The sequence below is a fragment of the Aethalodelphis obliquidens genome, unplaced genomic scaffold (assembly GCF_003676395.1).
Source record: "Aethalodelphis obliquidens isolate GAN/ISIS:26980383/991018 unplaced genomic scaffold, ASM367639v1 scaffold34, whole genome shotgun sequence".
Lineage (NCBI taxonomy): Eukaryota > Metazoa > Chordata > Mammalia > Artiodactyla > Delphinidae > Aethalodelphis > Aethalodelphis obliquidens.
The window spans coordinates 16,640,788-16,656,384 of record NW_020837978.1 but is presented as its reverse complement, the minus strand read 5'-3'; the positions used below and the strand labels follow the sequence as shown (position 1 = coordinate 16,656,384).

The window sequence follows — 15,597 nt, the reverse complement described above, 5'->3', positions numbered from 1 at the left end:
TCAAGTACAGGAGGAGGATTGGCCCATTTATGTAAGGTTTCCACAATCTCTTAACTCAGAGGAGAAAGGTAAGGTAATTACTCTGCACTCGTGACACGCAAATCCAGCTGGTAACACCAAAAGGTCATGTCCTCTGTCCACCTTTGACCCTACCTTCACCATAAACCCTAGGCTTCCGGTACTATAATCGACTCCTATTTTTCCCAAACTTGCATTTTCTAATTAACAGCTATTTTCTTGACTGAATTAGCCACTGTTTAAGTAAAAACACATATGTATCCAAAAAGTAGAGTGAATAAAAAATCTTTTTTTCCCTTGAAACCAAAAGATGGAATGCAAATGAAAAGGTAGGATGCTCAGATGTCATTTCAAAGCCAAAGGTTCTTACTGATCTTTCACTGAAACTCTCAAGCCTAGGTCTGTGTGGTTTAAAGTGGATCTACAAAAATATTTACAGACCACAAGTATGCTACATACTGCCCAGATAAGCAAAGTGTTCCCTTCGAGAACTGTCCCAAATGGACAAAAGCAAAAGGTAACCCAAAATCACAAGAACAAATCCTATACATTTGGTGTCACAGTGGGTTTTTTTTTCCCCAAACATCTCTTGTTCTGGAAATACAGGATATGAAAATAATCAGGCCTCAATGCAACGATCTTTTTCAGGAGTTGCTAGGAAGTCAATAATCTCCCCCTCTTGTCTCTTATGGAAACATATCCTCAAACCCAATCCATGCTGGGTGAAACTAGAGGGAACTTTTCGCATTTCAAACCGTGCCTGGAGCACGGATTTAAAATTTTTAAAAGGCTAGTCGACACTGCAGACTACAAAACAAATATACAAAGGAAGAAAGATCTCAACAGAGTGATAATTACGTGAATTAGGTGTCACTGTAAGTGTCCATCATCGGATGAATGGATAAGGAAGATGTGGCACATATATACAATGGAATATTACTCAGCCATAAAAAGAAACGAAATTGAGCTATTTGTAATGAGGTGGATAGACCTAGAGTCTGTCATACAGAGTGAAGTAAGTCAGAAAGAGAAAGACAAATACCGTATGCTAACACATATATACGGAATTTAAGAAAAAAAAATGTCATGAAGAACCTAGGGGTAAGACAGGAATAAAGACACAGACCTACTAGAGAAAGGACTTGAGGATATGGGGAGGGGGAAGGGTAAGCTGTGACAAAGCGAGAGAGAGGCATGGACATATATGCACTACCAAACGTAAGGTAGATAGGTAGTGGGAAGCAGCCGCATAGCACAGGGAGATCAGCTCGGTGCTTTGTGACCGCCTGGAGGGGTGGGATAGGGAGGGTGGGAGGGAGGGAGACTCAAGAGGGAAGAGATATGGGAACATGTGTATATGTATGGCTGATTCGCTTTTGTTATGGAGCAGAAACTAACACACCATTGTAAAGCAATTATACTCCAATAAAGATGTAAAAAAAAAAAAAAAAGAGTGGAGATCTGTAAAGAACAGACTTGTGGTTGCCGAGGCAGGGAGGGAGGGATGGGTTGGGAGTTTGGGGTTACCAGATGCAAACTATTATATATAGAATGGATAAACAACAAGGTCCTACTGTGTCGCACAGGGAACTACATTCAATATGCTATGTGATATGTGATAAACCATAATGGAAAAGAATATAAAAAAGAATGTATATATATGTATAGCTGAATCACTTTGCTGTACAGCAGAAATTAACACAACCTTGTAAATCAACCATACTTCAATAAAAAACAAACAAACAACTAGTGGATACCTGTGAAAACTGTAAACCAGGCTGACTGAGGATATACTTTCTTAAAATAGAATATACTACAGATATGGTTGTCTTTGTTCAATTCTACAAAGTCTCCACTGAGCAGGTACCGTATGCCAGGCCTTGGGCTGGGCTCTAGTGATACCACGGTGAGCAAAACCAGGTATGGTCCCTGTTCTTACGGAACTTAACAATCTAGGGAGGGAGATGAACCATGATCAAATAACGACACAAACGTAAAATGGTAACTCTGATGTGTGTTTAAGAGGAGTGTCACCTGTTAGTAACCATGATGGTGATCTGGCCTAGTTCTGGGGAAGGTTCTCTGAGGAAGCTCTGGGGGTGAGATCTGCAAGGTGACCAGGAGCTAATGCGGTGAAGAAGGGCAGGAAGAGCATTTCAGGCAGAGAGACAGCACAGGAGAAGGAATGGTGTTTGCCTGAGGGAGAAGAAGATGGCAAGGTGTGCTTGGAGCAGAGAGGGCCGGGGGAGCACGGGGAGAGATCCAGCCTCACACGCAGAAGGGCTTTCCGTAAGAATGGAAAGTCATTGTACAGTTTTAAGTAGAGAAGTGATATGATCAGATTTATTGGTGTAGAAGAGCATACTAGTTTCCCTTGGGTGAATGAATAGATTTGAGAGGGAAACAAGAATGAATGCAGAGGGATGAGTCGGCAGGTGACTGATGAAGTTCAGGTGAGAGAAGAGTGCTGCCTGGGCCAAAGGAGAGTTTGAGTAGAAATATACAAATGTTTGCTCGCCTGTAATCAGTGTGGTGTTTTCACTACTGGCAGATTTTCTCTTACCTGAGTAAGAGAAGTTGCATTCTATCCTAGAAATGAAAGCATCTTTTGGCAGGACAAAAATTCGTCCTGGAAAGACAAATCATGTATAATGATATATATGATTACAGTTATGTAAAACTAAAAATACGTAATTAGGTACACGTTTCTAATTGAAAAATAAAGGCTAGAAGTTGAAGATTCTAAACATTCAATGGGAAATTCATGTGCATGTTTAGCTATTCTAGACTGAGTTTTATAGGATACAATATTCCCATTTATCCAAACTAAATCACTCAGATTACAGGCCACATAGTTGTAGAAACATTTAGTGATGAAATGCGCACTGAATTTCTAGACTTACCCTGTCAATACTATCATGAATGCTATCACCCATGATTTGCTTGTGGTTATTCGCTACTCAAGAGAAGAGTGACGGAAATAGTAAGAAACTACCAGGTATCCATAAAATGGAGTGCGCTTTTGTGGTCCAGGGTGGGAAATGGCAGGGCATAAACCCGCCCTGAGCTTTATTTTAGCAAAGGGGTTAACCGGTGCCTGCAGTCTTGTAGCCTTCATCTTGAGCACTTGAGTTTTTCTCCCTGAGTAAAGCAGAAACAGCACATCAGATCCCTGCAGATGCTGAGAGCTGAAGGTAACGGAAAGAAAAGCTTTGACATTCTGTCACTGGAATGACAGGACAAAATGGACTGTAATAAACAACAGTTTGAGCACGATAATTTGATGCACTGGGACCTTAAGCTTCTCCAGATGCTGAACTCAGCTTGGGATGTGAGATAAGAGAACAGCATTTACCCTCTCGGATAAAGTAAGGGTCGGCGAAACCAGAAAAATTTTCTTGTGTAAACAGAAACCAGTTCACTAACACGCAGAGCCTCAGATATTATATACATTAATTCACATACAGCATACATACAATATCCATACATGTTACTGGCACATGTAATCATCATACTCACACGTATGTATAAAATATAACTTGTCCCTTGTCGTAATAGGAAACGATAGTTAAGCCAGAAAGAAAAACCAATGCTGGCGAGGAATCTTCACATGGAAAGAGCGCTACACCAATATTCAGCTTGCTCACTCTCATACTGCTCCATAACTATTACAAATAAAATGCCTCTGAATAACATTTCTTTTCCAAATAAACAAGCACATGCAGACGCAGATTTTGACTGTGAAGATTTAATTCACAACAGAAGGATGTTGCTTATGGAGTGAGAAGTGAAATCACAGTCCCTCTGGGCACATCCAGGTGTCTGCCAGTTTTCCATAACAAGGCTGAGCGATGTGCTTGCATTTCTCAAAGACTGTTTTGTTTCAGGAAGGCCAGTTTAGGTGACTGGTAGATGTCATAATGAAATAGAAGTATCACCACACTATTGACTTTGGTTAGGATCACTCAGAACCAACAAGGCATCTTGCTTTTACTGGTGAAGATTTGAACTTTTTAAAGATTTTGACTAGTTTTTCTTTACACTACTTAAGAAAAAAAATTTTAAAAACTACAAACAACACATCAACACAAGCATGTGGTTTTGTAATTATAAGATATACTGTGCTTGTGTAAGCAAGAATAAGAAAATACAACCTTAAGAACAATAGCTAACATTTACTGGCTGTCTATTACTGTGAAGGGCATTGCGCTAATGACTTTACATACATTTATCTTGTTTAAAACCTTGCAAGGTACTTGTTATTAGCCTCATTTTAACACTACTTGCTCAGAGCATCGAAGCAAAGTTGTCCAAGGTCACAGAGCTCAGAGGTGAAAGAGTAAGGATCTTAAGAGTAAGATCCTTAAGAGTAAGAAGTTCCTGTCTGCTGAATTCTGCCAAGCTCAGAAGCCCATCTCTTTCCACTCTACCCACTGTCTCTCAAAATATCATTGCAGAAACAAAGAACAAGGTGCAGAAAAAAAGAAAGAAAGAAACACATATTAAGAGTCAAAGGAATATATGGCTAAAATGTGCTTAAATCCTATGCTGAATAAAACCCACCCAGGCAGACTGCAGACCCTTCCCCTAGACAAAGCTTACCAGGGTTCTGTTTCTTACCTACTTCACATGGCTTGATACTCTTAGGAGGATTCCATGCCAAAGCAATGACAAAGGTATGCATACCGATCTTGCTCCTCTGGTTCCAGGGATCTCTCTGCACCTTTCTAGCTCTCTGAGTTCTATTAACCCCACCAAACAAATTCTTTGGTGGCTGCTACTCTTAAATGCTGACCAATCTCTCTCTTCCTTGTACACACTGTCACCCTTCCTCACCTTCCACTTACCTTTCAATCCCTTCCTCATGGGCTTGTCCCATCACCCTACAAAATGGCACTGGAAAACTTTCCTTTCTTCCACCTTTCTTTACAAAAGCATTACATGTTTGTTTTAGAAATATTCAAAAAATTCAGAAAGGCCACCAGAAAAGAAAATGAAAATCACCCAGGATTCTGTCACTTAGAGATAACTACTGTTAATGTTGTGGTGTATGTTACCAGTCTTATTTTTTTCTAAGCAAATATATTGTGATTATTAATAAAATTGATATCAAAGATACATGGTATCTCGTCATACTGTTTCCATTTTTTGACACATCAATAAACATTCCCCCATCATTAAATATTCCTTTACAACATGATTTTCAGTGACTGCATGGCCTTATATCCTGTGAGTGTAGCATATCTATTAATCCATCACCTAGTACTGGATATTTAGGGTTTTTTTCTTTTTTAATATTTTATTATTACAAACAGTTCTGCAATGAACCTCCTCATAGATTTATGTTTACCCAAATTCATGACTGTTTCTTTTAATATATTCCTCTATACACTTGGAAAGCTCTGATACATACTGGCAGGTTGTCCTTCTCACAGATTTTATGAATTTAATTCCCAGCAAGACTAAATACTAAGGCATGGGAAATGGGTCTTTTGAACATAGTGAATAATCACAAACTTGCAAAGTGACTTATAAGTGAATTCACTAACTCATTCAACAAATACTCATTAACCTTCTAAATGTCCTAGACACTAGGGATACAGTAAGCAGATACAGTCCTTGTTCTTAAAGAGCTTTCATTGTATCAAGACAGAAAATGAAGGAAGCAATAACAATAAAATGTAAAAAGTGCAAAAATGGGAGGTTATGAGAATGGAGAAAAAAGACTAGATTGGAAAGGTGTCCAGAGGTAGAGGAGAAAGTCAGGGGATTGACTGGATGTCCTGGGCGAGGTCAGGCTTCTCCACGAGCTCCTCAAGTCAGGTTCCTCGCCCTTCCTGCTGTCACAACGATTCCCCTTGTCCTCCCATGTTTCCTGTTTGCACTTCCAACTTGAGCTGAGCTAAAACAGAATATTTTATTTCAAAAGTCCCCTCCCAACTATAAAAGAAATCACTATTAAATATTACAGCTTTTTCAAGTTACTCACTTACTACCTCCTCCCAAACACACTGATTAAAAACAATAATTCTGGAGAAAAATTAAGTAAAATAAGCAATTACTTAGGGGTAAATGTTTTTCTAGAGGATTATTTAGATTTGAATTATAGTCTTTTTATAGCTAAGTTTCTAGATATATTATAATCAATATGGTAAACCAGTTCTCATGAACATAAATGGCTACCAAAATTGGTCAGCAATAAATGGCCTAAAGCTTTAAAAGGAAGCAATCAAAACACACAGTAATTACATTCTCAAAATAACATCACCACCCCTGTATTTTAACATTTTACACAGTACAGCATTTAGCAACCGCTGAGGCTAACTTCTTCAAAGTAAGCTGCTTTTCCATGTCATGCAGACAAGAGCCCAATGACTAAAACTTTAAAAGTTATGTCTAATGAGTCCTAGTTACACCACTGCTTTAGAAACAAAGCACAGCTTTTTCTCTTGAAGAACAAATGTATATGGATTGGAAAATATATCAACATTTTAATAAGATTCTGGTCTTTTAAAATACATGATGACATATGGAGGCAAATAATACTGATATATAGATAATAAATTACTCATCATTTATTTGTTTGGAGTATAAAATACTTTACATTTAAAGGAGAAATGAAGGTGTTAGAAAGAAGGGGTACTGAATCAATTTTGGTTCCTTAGGATGGGTTTTATACGTATTACTTCTTTGTAACTGAGTTTTAAGCATGTACATGAAAAGCACACCCAAATGTTCTATTACATGCATGCTTACAATGAGGATGGGTGATGTATATGGCAACATCCAGTGCATACTACGTATAGCATTTTCCTAATCTCTTCACTTGTATTAATTTATTTCATCATTAAGACAACCCATATATATATACACTTTTATTATTTCCATTTTGTGGATGAGGAAACCAGGAATGAATATATATGAAACTAAGATGTCATCTGGGGTCTCCCTACCCCTTTAGATCTAGGCTCCCAACTTCCACACCTTGTCTTGTGAAAAAAAGTACAGTGCCCTTCTCCATATGACTTTCAGCATCTGGGGTTCTTACATTCTCAAGGTCACATCTAGTTCCCAATTTCTGGTCTTCTGACTTAGTTTTGTGATTAAAGGCACACAGGAAAAAAATGCAAATCACCTATTATTAATTATTTTATTTAATTGAATATTAATTATTTCCCCACTTCTTCCCCCTCTTTAATCACTCTTTCTTCTGTTTATAGTGAGAGAAAAATTCCCTCTATTTTTCTACTGCCGAGCATTCAGTTCTATCTGTCATAACTTTTTTCCTTCTCATTCATGGTCTCAGGTTCTTTCTTTGTCCATTAAACTGCTTATCGAAATAGTTTCCTAGACAAAGCTATTTCCTTTCCTAAGAGGAATTCTGTTCCTAGCTAAGACGGTGACATCCCGCCCCCCAACCCCCCATGTGCACACAAAGATGAAGGTGAGACATCCTATATTTTGATTAATATAAAATACTGCTATTGATGATTATACAGCTGCCATAACAGAAGAAATGTGACATATGTTCACTGACATCAGAATAGATGCAGAAGCAACCCACGTTCAAATGACATTAGGTTAATTCATTACAGTCTTAAATAAATCCATACAAGAGCAATTATTTTCCTTTGTATTTAAGAATCCATGGTTAGAAATGACAATGCTTACTGATAAAAAGAAATCACATACCTCCACCCTGCCACTGAGGTTGTCAATATATATATAACAAGTGTTAAAAAGTCATGTCAAAACACCATTAGATGTCATTTTTCACAGAACTAGAACAAAAAATTTCACAATTTGTATGGAAACACAAAAGACCCCGAATAGCCAAAGCAATCTTGAGAAAGAAAAATGGAGCTGGAGGAATCAGGCTCCCTGACTTCAGACTGTATTACAAAGCTACAGTATTCAAGACCACATGGCACTGGCACAAAAAACAGAAATATAGATCAATGGAACAGGATAGAAAGCCCAGAGATAAACCCACACACATATGGTCACCTTATCTTTGATAAAGGAGGCAAGAATATACAGTGGAGAAAAGACAGCCTCTTCAATAAGTGGTGCTGGGAAAACTGGACAGCTATGTGTAAAAGACTGAAATTAGAACGCTCCCTAACACCATACACAAGAATAAACTCAAAATGGATTAAAGACCTAAATGTCAGGCCAGACACTATCAAACTCTTAGAGGAAAATATAGGCAGAACACTCTATGACATAGATCACAGCAAGATCCTTTTTGATCCACCTCCTAGAGTAATGGAAATAAAAACAAAAATAAACAAGTGGGACCTAATGAAACTTAAAAGCTTTTGCACAGCAAAGGAAACCATAAACAAGATGAAAAGACAACCCTCAATGGGAGAAAATATTTGCAAACAGAGCAACTGAAAAAGGATTAATCTCCAAAATATACAAGCAGCTCATGCAGCTCCATATCAAAAAAACAAACAACCCAATCTAAAAATGGGCAGAAGACCTAAATAGACATTTCTCCAAAGAAGATATACAGATTGCCAACAAACACATGAAAGGATGCTCAACGTCATTAATCATTAGAGAAATGCAAATCAAAACTACAATGAGGTATCACCTCATACTGGTCAGAATGGCCATCATCAAAAAATCTACAAACAATAAAAGCTGGAGAGGGTGTGGAGAAAAGGGAACCCTCTTGCACTGTTGGTGGGAATGTAAATTGATACAGCCACTATGGAGAACAGTATGGAGGTTCCTTAAAAAACTAAAAATAGAACTACCATACGATCCAGCAATCCCACTACTGGGCATATGCCCTGAGAAAACCACATTTCAAACAGAGTCATGTACCAAAATGTTCATTGCAGCTCTATTTACAATAGCCAGGACATGGAAACAACCTAAGTGTCCATTGACAGATGAATGGATAAAGAAGATGTGGCACATATATACAATGAAATATTACTCAGCCATAGAAAGAAACAAAATTGAGTTATTTGCAGTGAGGTGCATGGACCTAGAGACTGTCATACAGAGTGAAGTAAGTCAGAAAGAGAAAAACAAATACCGTATGCTAACACATATATATATGGAATCTTAAAAAAAAAGGTTCTGAAGAACCTAGGGGCAGGAGAGGAATAAAGACGCAGACATAGAGAATGGACTTGAGGACACAGGGAGGGGGAAGGGTAAGCTGGAACGAAGTGAGAGAGTGGCATGGACATATATACACCAGCAAATGTAAAATAGATAGCTAGTGGGAAGCAGCCGCATAGCACAGGGAGATCAGCTCGTTGCTTTGTGTCCACCTATAGGGGTGGGAGAGGGAGGGTGGGAGGGAGATGCAAGAGGGAGGAGATATGGGGATATATGTATACATGCAGCTGACTCACTCTGTTATACAGCAGAAACTAACAAACCATTGTAAAGCAATTATACTCCAAAAAAGATGTTAAAAAACAAAACAAAACAAACACTATTAGAAAAAACAGGTTAGGAATACAATTGGGGTCATATACAGATTACTAAATCATATGTATCTAATTCATATAAAAATGAATTTTCAAAACATCACCTACTTCTGAACCACTGAGTATGAATTATTCCCATGGCTTTATGTACTGCGTGGGTGGGTGGGTTTAAAAAGAGTAGGAGAAAGAAAGGATTCAGGGATGCCTTTTAGAAAACAAAACAATGTTTCATAAATTGCTGGCATCCCAAGAGTCAAACAAAAATACTTCTTGAGCATCAAGAGCCACTTAGACTGAGATGTGTTTGGTCCCCCTGGAGCTGAACAGTCCACAGCCTGAGTGGCTGCAGGAGGTGGCCCTGTGGTTAGGGTCCCCTGTTAGGCAATGACCATGAAAGGTAAAAAGCAATTCAGTTTTAAAGCAGAAACTAGCACACCACTGTAAAGCAATTATATTCCAATAAAGATGTTAAAAAAAAATTCAGTTTTGGAAAAACAGTCTTTGCCTTCAAAATGTTTCCACCAAAACCGAAGAAAAACCACATTAAGCATTCTGGATACATATAAAATACACTTCAGAATTGGGGACAGGAAACAAGTACAAGTTCAAAATGAGACACATAGCTGGTATGGGCTCTGGGAACTGCATACACTATGAGATCCTTGAGAGCAAAGACTGTCATTAGCCATCACTGTGTCACTTGAATTTGACTCAGGAAATGTTTGCTGAATGATTGTGGAGGTGATATAAAGAACAGATTACCTGTTGAATCGGTTTGGCAGTTGTCAGCTATTTAAGAGAAGGGATTCTACCTTATTCGAAAGTGTATATACCCATGTGTATTACCTGGCTCAATGCCTGGGACCTACTGAATGTTCATTCATGTTTAGCATTAGAGAAGAAGGCAGGTTAAAGTGGAGATTATTATTAGGCCCATCAGAAAGCAAAAAGGAAGAAGACCCAGAATAGGGGAGACCTCGAGACACCTGGGGACAAACGACAGAATTCCAAGAAAGCCTGGAGAGACCTGATTGAGAGTCAAAGGGAAGGAAGAGCTTTGTCAAGGAAGAGAGGAACCTCTTTGAGACAGGAAGGAAAGGAAAGATCATGAACAAAGCACAGGATTATTTGCAAGGGGAAAGAACATTAAGAAAGTCACCGATGTCTCCATCTTCTCACTTAATGAAATAACGATCCTTATTTAAAAAGTGCATAGGTCATTGTCAGCAAAGTTGACTATTATTACCCAAAGGAGTCAGGGTGGACTGAGTAGGATCTGAACCTTAAAAATGGCAAAACCTGAAAGTCATCACTGTGTGTGTTTGAGGGCGGGGGTGGCATGCTAGGGAGAGCCAGAAAGTTTTAAAAAATTAGATATGGACCACATTTCCCAAACCAGTGGTTTAACTGTTCAATAATTTTATCAAGAACTGTGCTAGGCACTGTGGGGAATTGAGAGAAATGTAAGATATGGCTCTTGTCCTGAGAAGTTAAAGAACAACCCAGAGATATTTCATGGTAGAATGTGAACAGATGCCAAAAAAAAGTGGGAGAGATAAGGGCAAAAAAGTTCCATAACAAGAACTACATTCATTACATGCTATTTCTTTTTATATTAAATTCTAGTAATTATCTCCTCTACTGTTTTTTGCTGCTCTCATTTTGTTGTTTACAGTCAATAAAAAGTCATTTTCTGGCTTTCGTCTTAGAATAGTTATTTTAGTAGGTATTTGAGTTCTTCTTTTGTTTGTGAAGAAATTGCTTCTCCTCAAGGTTCACTGAATACACAGGTCACAAAGCTTTGGTTGAACACAGGGTCATTTCTTAAGTAGACAGAACAGATTCTTTCAAGAAACACTCTGTGCAAATACAGGCCTGCGTCCCCAAGCTACACAACAAAAACTGTTATTAATGTCGGTCCACACTGAGCCTGGGTCTGAGAGGGTTAAGCTAAAAATCAAGTTATTGTTGCTTCTCTTTTGGTTCAGTACAGCTTTTCTATAATTCTCTAGAGCTAGGCAGCTGACAGCATGGATTTTTATTGAAGAAATGCTATGACATTTGTTCTAAATGTCACATTTCTCCCCTACAAACTAAAAATAGCATGTCACCATACCCCTACCCCTAATAAAATTGTTGGCTTGGAAATGACATTGATAAGCAAAATGAAGCATATAACCTTTTCTCCTCTTTTCTGTAAATGTTTTATTTATTCCTGAGTAACATTTGGTATCTTTTGTAGGCTGAGATCAAAGGGACAAATCAGTAAATTTTACTGCTGAAGTAGTCTTTACAGTATGCGATTGTCATTTTTAAAGCATGTTCCAGGCAGGCACTGCTGTCATTTGAGTAGTGATCTAGTGACTGACAGAAAATATCTGTAGAAATAATGTGTGCTCTCATAGTAATGTGACATTTTATGAGCAGTTTGACTGTTTTCATTACTCTGATTTGGGTCTGTTGAAAAGTAAGTTAGAAAGCCAGCAATGGAATATGGAAAAGCCTGTCAGGATGAAGTTGACAGGACAACCTTGAAGTTGGGCTGATGTATTTAATAAGGCTTTGTGGCAATTATCTGAAAGCGTTTTAAATATTAAGTTGACCTGAATGCTTAATCTGATCAATTCCAAGGTTACTGGTTTTATTGATAAGAGTGTTTGGTTAACTGACATGAAGAGCCAAGTTTCAAGCAAACTTTATGGAGGCTTTGACTACACTTGCCCTCATTATCTTAACTAGGTTTTGTTTTAAGGGTGAAGATTTGGTTATAGAGGGAAACTTCCATTACAACAAAAGTCATATCTGCACCGGTCCCTTCAGTGGTGGAATTCTGTTAAAAAGAACATCTTGCTAGAGAACATGGTCCTGGACTGAAGGCCATGAAACCAAGCTTCCAGCAGATGCTCTCGAAGCAATCATTGCAAGTTTTGACTTTTACAGCACAGTGAGTAAGGAATACCTGTGTGCCTTGTTTATGAATACCCAACAGACTTTTTTTTTTTCTTGCTCCTGGAAGCGTGTGCTATTTGGTCACTGCACAATGTGAGAATTCTTTCAAATGAGTGTGAGATCCTTACTACTCGTTTGAACTGGGACGTTCAGGACATTTATCTATTTGCTTTTTTGGTGACACACGATTTGGAATTCCCAAATTACTTCAAGATTGGTAGATGGGATGGACTCACTTAAGAGTGAAGACAGTCAACTTCCCAGTGTTTTACATCTTTACATGGCTTTCTTACTGCCCATGTGCACAGTCTCTTTCAGACAGGCCTGAGGGTGCCACTCTAAATTTTCAAATACTTTTATTAGCATAAATTAGGGTTGTAATTATAAACTATAAGGTTGTTTGGGAATCTGAGGATTCACAAAGGCTCTAGGATATGGCCAGCAAATGTCAAAAGGCCACTGTATATACAAATTATTACAACCAGATAAATGCTATTTCCACTACTACCAAAATTCTCCTGAAAAACTTTTTGTAAGTAAATTACTACAACTTCTATTTTTTTTTTATTTTATTTTGCGGTACGCGGGCCTCTCACTGTTGTGGCCTCTCCCGTTGCGAAGCACAGGCTCCGGACGCGCAGGCTCAGCGGCCATGGCTCATGGGCCCAGCCGCTCCGCGGCATGTGGGATCCTCCTGGACCGGGGCACGAACCCGTGTTCCCTGCATCGGCAGGCGGACTCTCAACCACTGCGCCACCAGGGAAGCCCCACAACTTCTATTTTGCTGCCACTCCTAGTCCCCCAAATGCTGGCTTACACTGTAAGCTCCTTCAGGGAGACTCCTATCTTTATCATCTGTATCCCTAAGCACACAGCAGACACCAGGCACACAATATATACTGATGTTTCCTTCACAGTATGAAATCTAATGTCGCTTCTGCTTCCAGATGTAAGATTTCATCCTAGTATTCTAGGACTTAACTAAAAATAGGGTCTTCATAGAGTTTATAATTTTTTCGTCATGAATGGTAATCTTTTCCTTCTGAAAAGTATGTGTACTTGGTTTTGGGCAACAATCTGCATTGTGTCCTGTCTCCCCCGACCCTTGCCCCCCAACTTTATTATCTATTCCTGCGGACATTTTATCAGTACACCACCACTCTTTGAAATTACAATCAGATGCTTTAAAACCTCTGATTGTTCTCTCCAGTTGTGAAAACATAATCAGTGTGCTTTAAAGAAGCCTGCGGTGGTAGTCGCTAGCTAAAAAACGAATGCATATCCAGAAAACCTGTAATTTTTTCAAAAAAGGATAAAATAATTTATTTGGAGCTCAGACTGTAGTACTGTGATCCTGTGCTTTGCTCAGGATATACGAAACACTGAAAAATCAATGCTTCTGAGTTTCATAAAATAATTACCTATTCTTCTGTATATACTGTTATACATGAATGAGGTTATTTAGGTATTATTATTATTAGCTGGTGATTATACTTTCTATTAGATAAGATTTTTTTTGAAAGGATGAATTAAGACTATTTTCCCAAGTAAACGTAAGCTATAATGTGTGGCACGGAAGGGCAACACCAAAGCCCCAGTCACCAATATCCAGCATTTCATTTCAGGCCCCTCTTCCTTTGGTTCATTCATAAACATTCCCATCTACTTCTCTGCCTCCCCTCCCCCTCCAAAACAAAACATTTATTAACTGAAGCTTCCAACTGTGACAGAAATTACAGTCGTGTTAATGGTACAGATGGTGTAAAAAATGCAATCTAAAAACATGATTAAAAAACTTAGGAGCTAGGTAACCCGAGTTCATCTCGGATATGCCTGACCAGACATCCCTCAGGAAGGAAATACACGTTTTTGGTTAATTAGTTTGCTTTTATCCATCCCTGTAATTAGAACATGCTTTTCCCCTACTTAATCCTAAAACAGTCATTAGATTTAATAAACCTTTCTCAATTGCCACAAATGAGAAAATGAATTAGTTAAAAAGTAAGCATTACGCTGGTATTAGCAATATGATTATAACATTATGTGAATAAAAATATTTTTCTTTAATTATTCAAGATTAAATACATCATTTTATAGCTTGTTGCAAAAGAGTATACAGGGTTTTTTGTTTTTCCTTTCTTCCTTATGTTGCTTCATAAGGTAGTAAAAACATTAATGCTGCCTCCACAGATTACATTCCACTAAATGGAAGTGATTATTAATCACTCTTTCCAAAAAAAAAAATCAAGCCATAATTAGCTTCTTCTCAAGTCAAAATAGAGTCAGAATCCACATGACTAAGGAAAGAGGCTGGTCTTCGTTGCAGGGCACTAACTAGGGAGCTGGGCGCATACAACCTGCAAGGCTCCTGTGAATGGATAAGGGGGACAGAGCTGCGGGTTAGGCTTTGTTACTCTTATTAGTTTAAGCTCTAAGCCTTTGTGTGATGGTCTGATCTGTCAGGGAGTCCACTAAGGCCTCCAAACTCCACAGGTCCCATTCATCTCCACCACGCTCTCTCTACTTGCCAGTCTGGCGAGAAAGCCAGTTACTCACATGGTGCTACTTTTCACACGATTAAAGGTGAAACTCATATTTAAAAGTAAAAAACAATATACCATAAAGTTGAAGACCTAAACTTTCCAGACTTTCACCTTGTTGAGCATTCTCTGTATTAAATGATGTCACTCTTTGTTATATGTCAAGAAGCATCTCAATAAAAATAACTTCATGTATGAAAAAGAACCCAAGTTGGTCCTCACCTGGATCTTGTGAGACAGTCACAGCAAAAAACTATTTGTTGGATGGCAGGTTCTAGGGCATTGACACTTCCCCCAATCAACTCCCTGCCTGTGTTTGCTGAAGCGCCTTTGGTCATGGCACCCACAGCCATTATTACTGATGGGCCATGCAGGCTCCGCAAAATGTGGATCTGGACCTGGATCGGATAGGAAAGTGTAGGAGAAATTACGCTTATTTCGATCATAGGACAAGAGCAGAGTTTTGAAGGCACCCTGGGTAGGAAGGTGAGTTCAAGAATATCTTAGTGGGACTAGTCTAACCCAGGAATAACACTAGAGGCTCTAGAAATAATTGTACATATTTTCCTCCTCACTTCAAAACTCAGAAGGTTAAGAGTAGTTAAGACTAGTCCAGTCTTTCCATATTGATT

At 38.6% G+C, this 15,597-nt stretch overlaps 1 protein-coding gene across 6 annotated transcripts in view; it reads right to left on the bottom strand.

The window, feature by feature from the left end:
• CDKAL1 (CDKAL1 threonylcarbamoyladenosine tRNA methylthiotransferase) overlaps positions 1-15,597 on the bottom strand; it is a 665,364-nt gene that overhangs the window by 85,595 nt on the left and 564,172 nt on the right. The window contains exon 14 of one of the 6 annotated variants that reach the window (XM_027128496.1): positions 3,047-3,159. The exons of the other annotated variants lie outside the window; for them this stretch is intronic. Coding sequence (XP_026984297.1) covers positions 3,133-3,159 — 27 coding nt within the window. The 3' untranslated portion in view covers positions 3,047-3,132. Of the gene's footprint in view, positions 1-3,046; positions 3,160-15,597 lie in introns of those variants that run through there. 6 annotated transcript variants of the gene reach the window in all.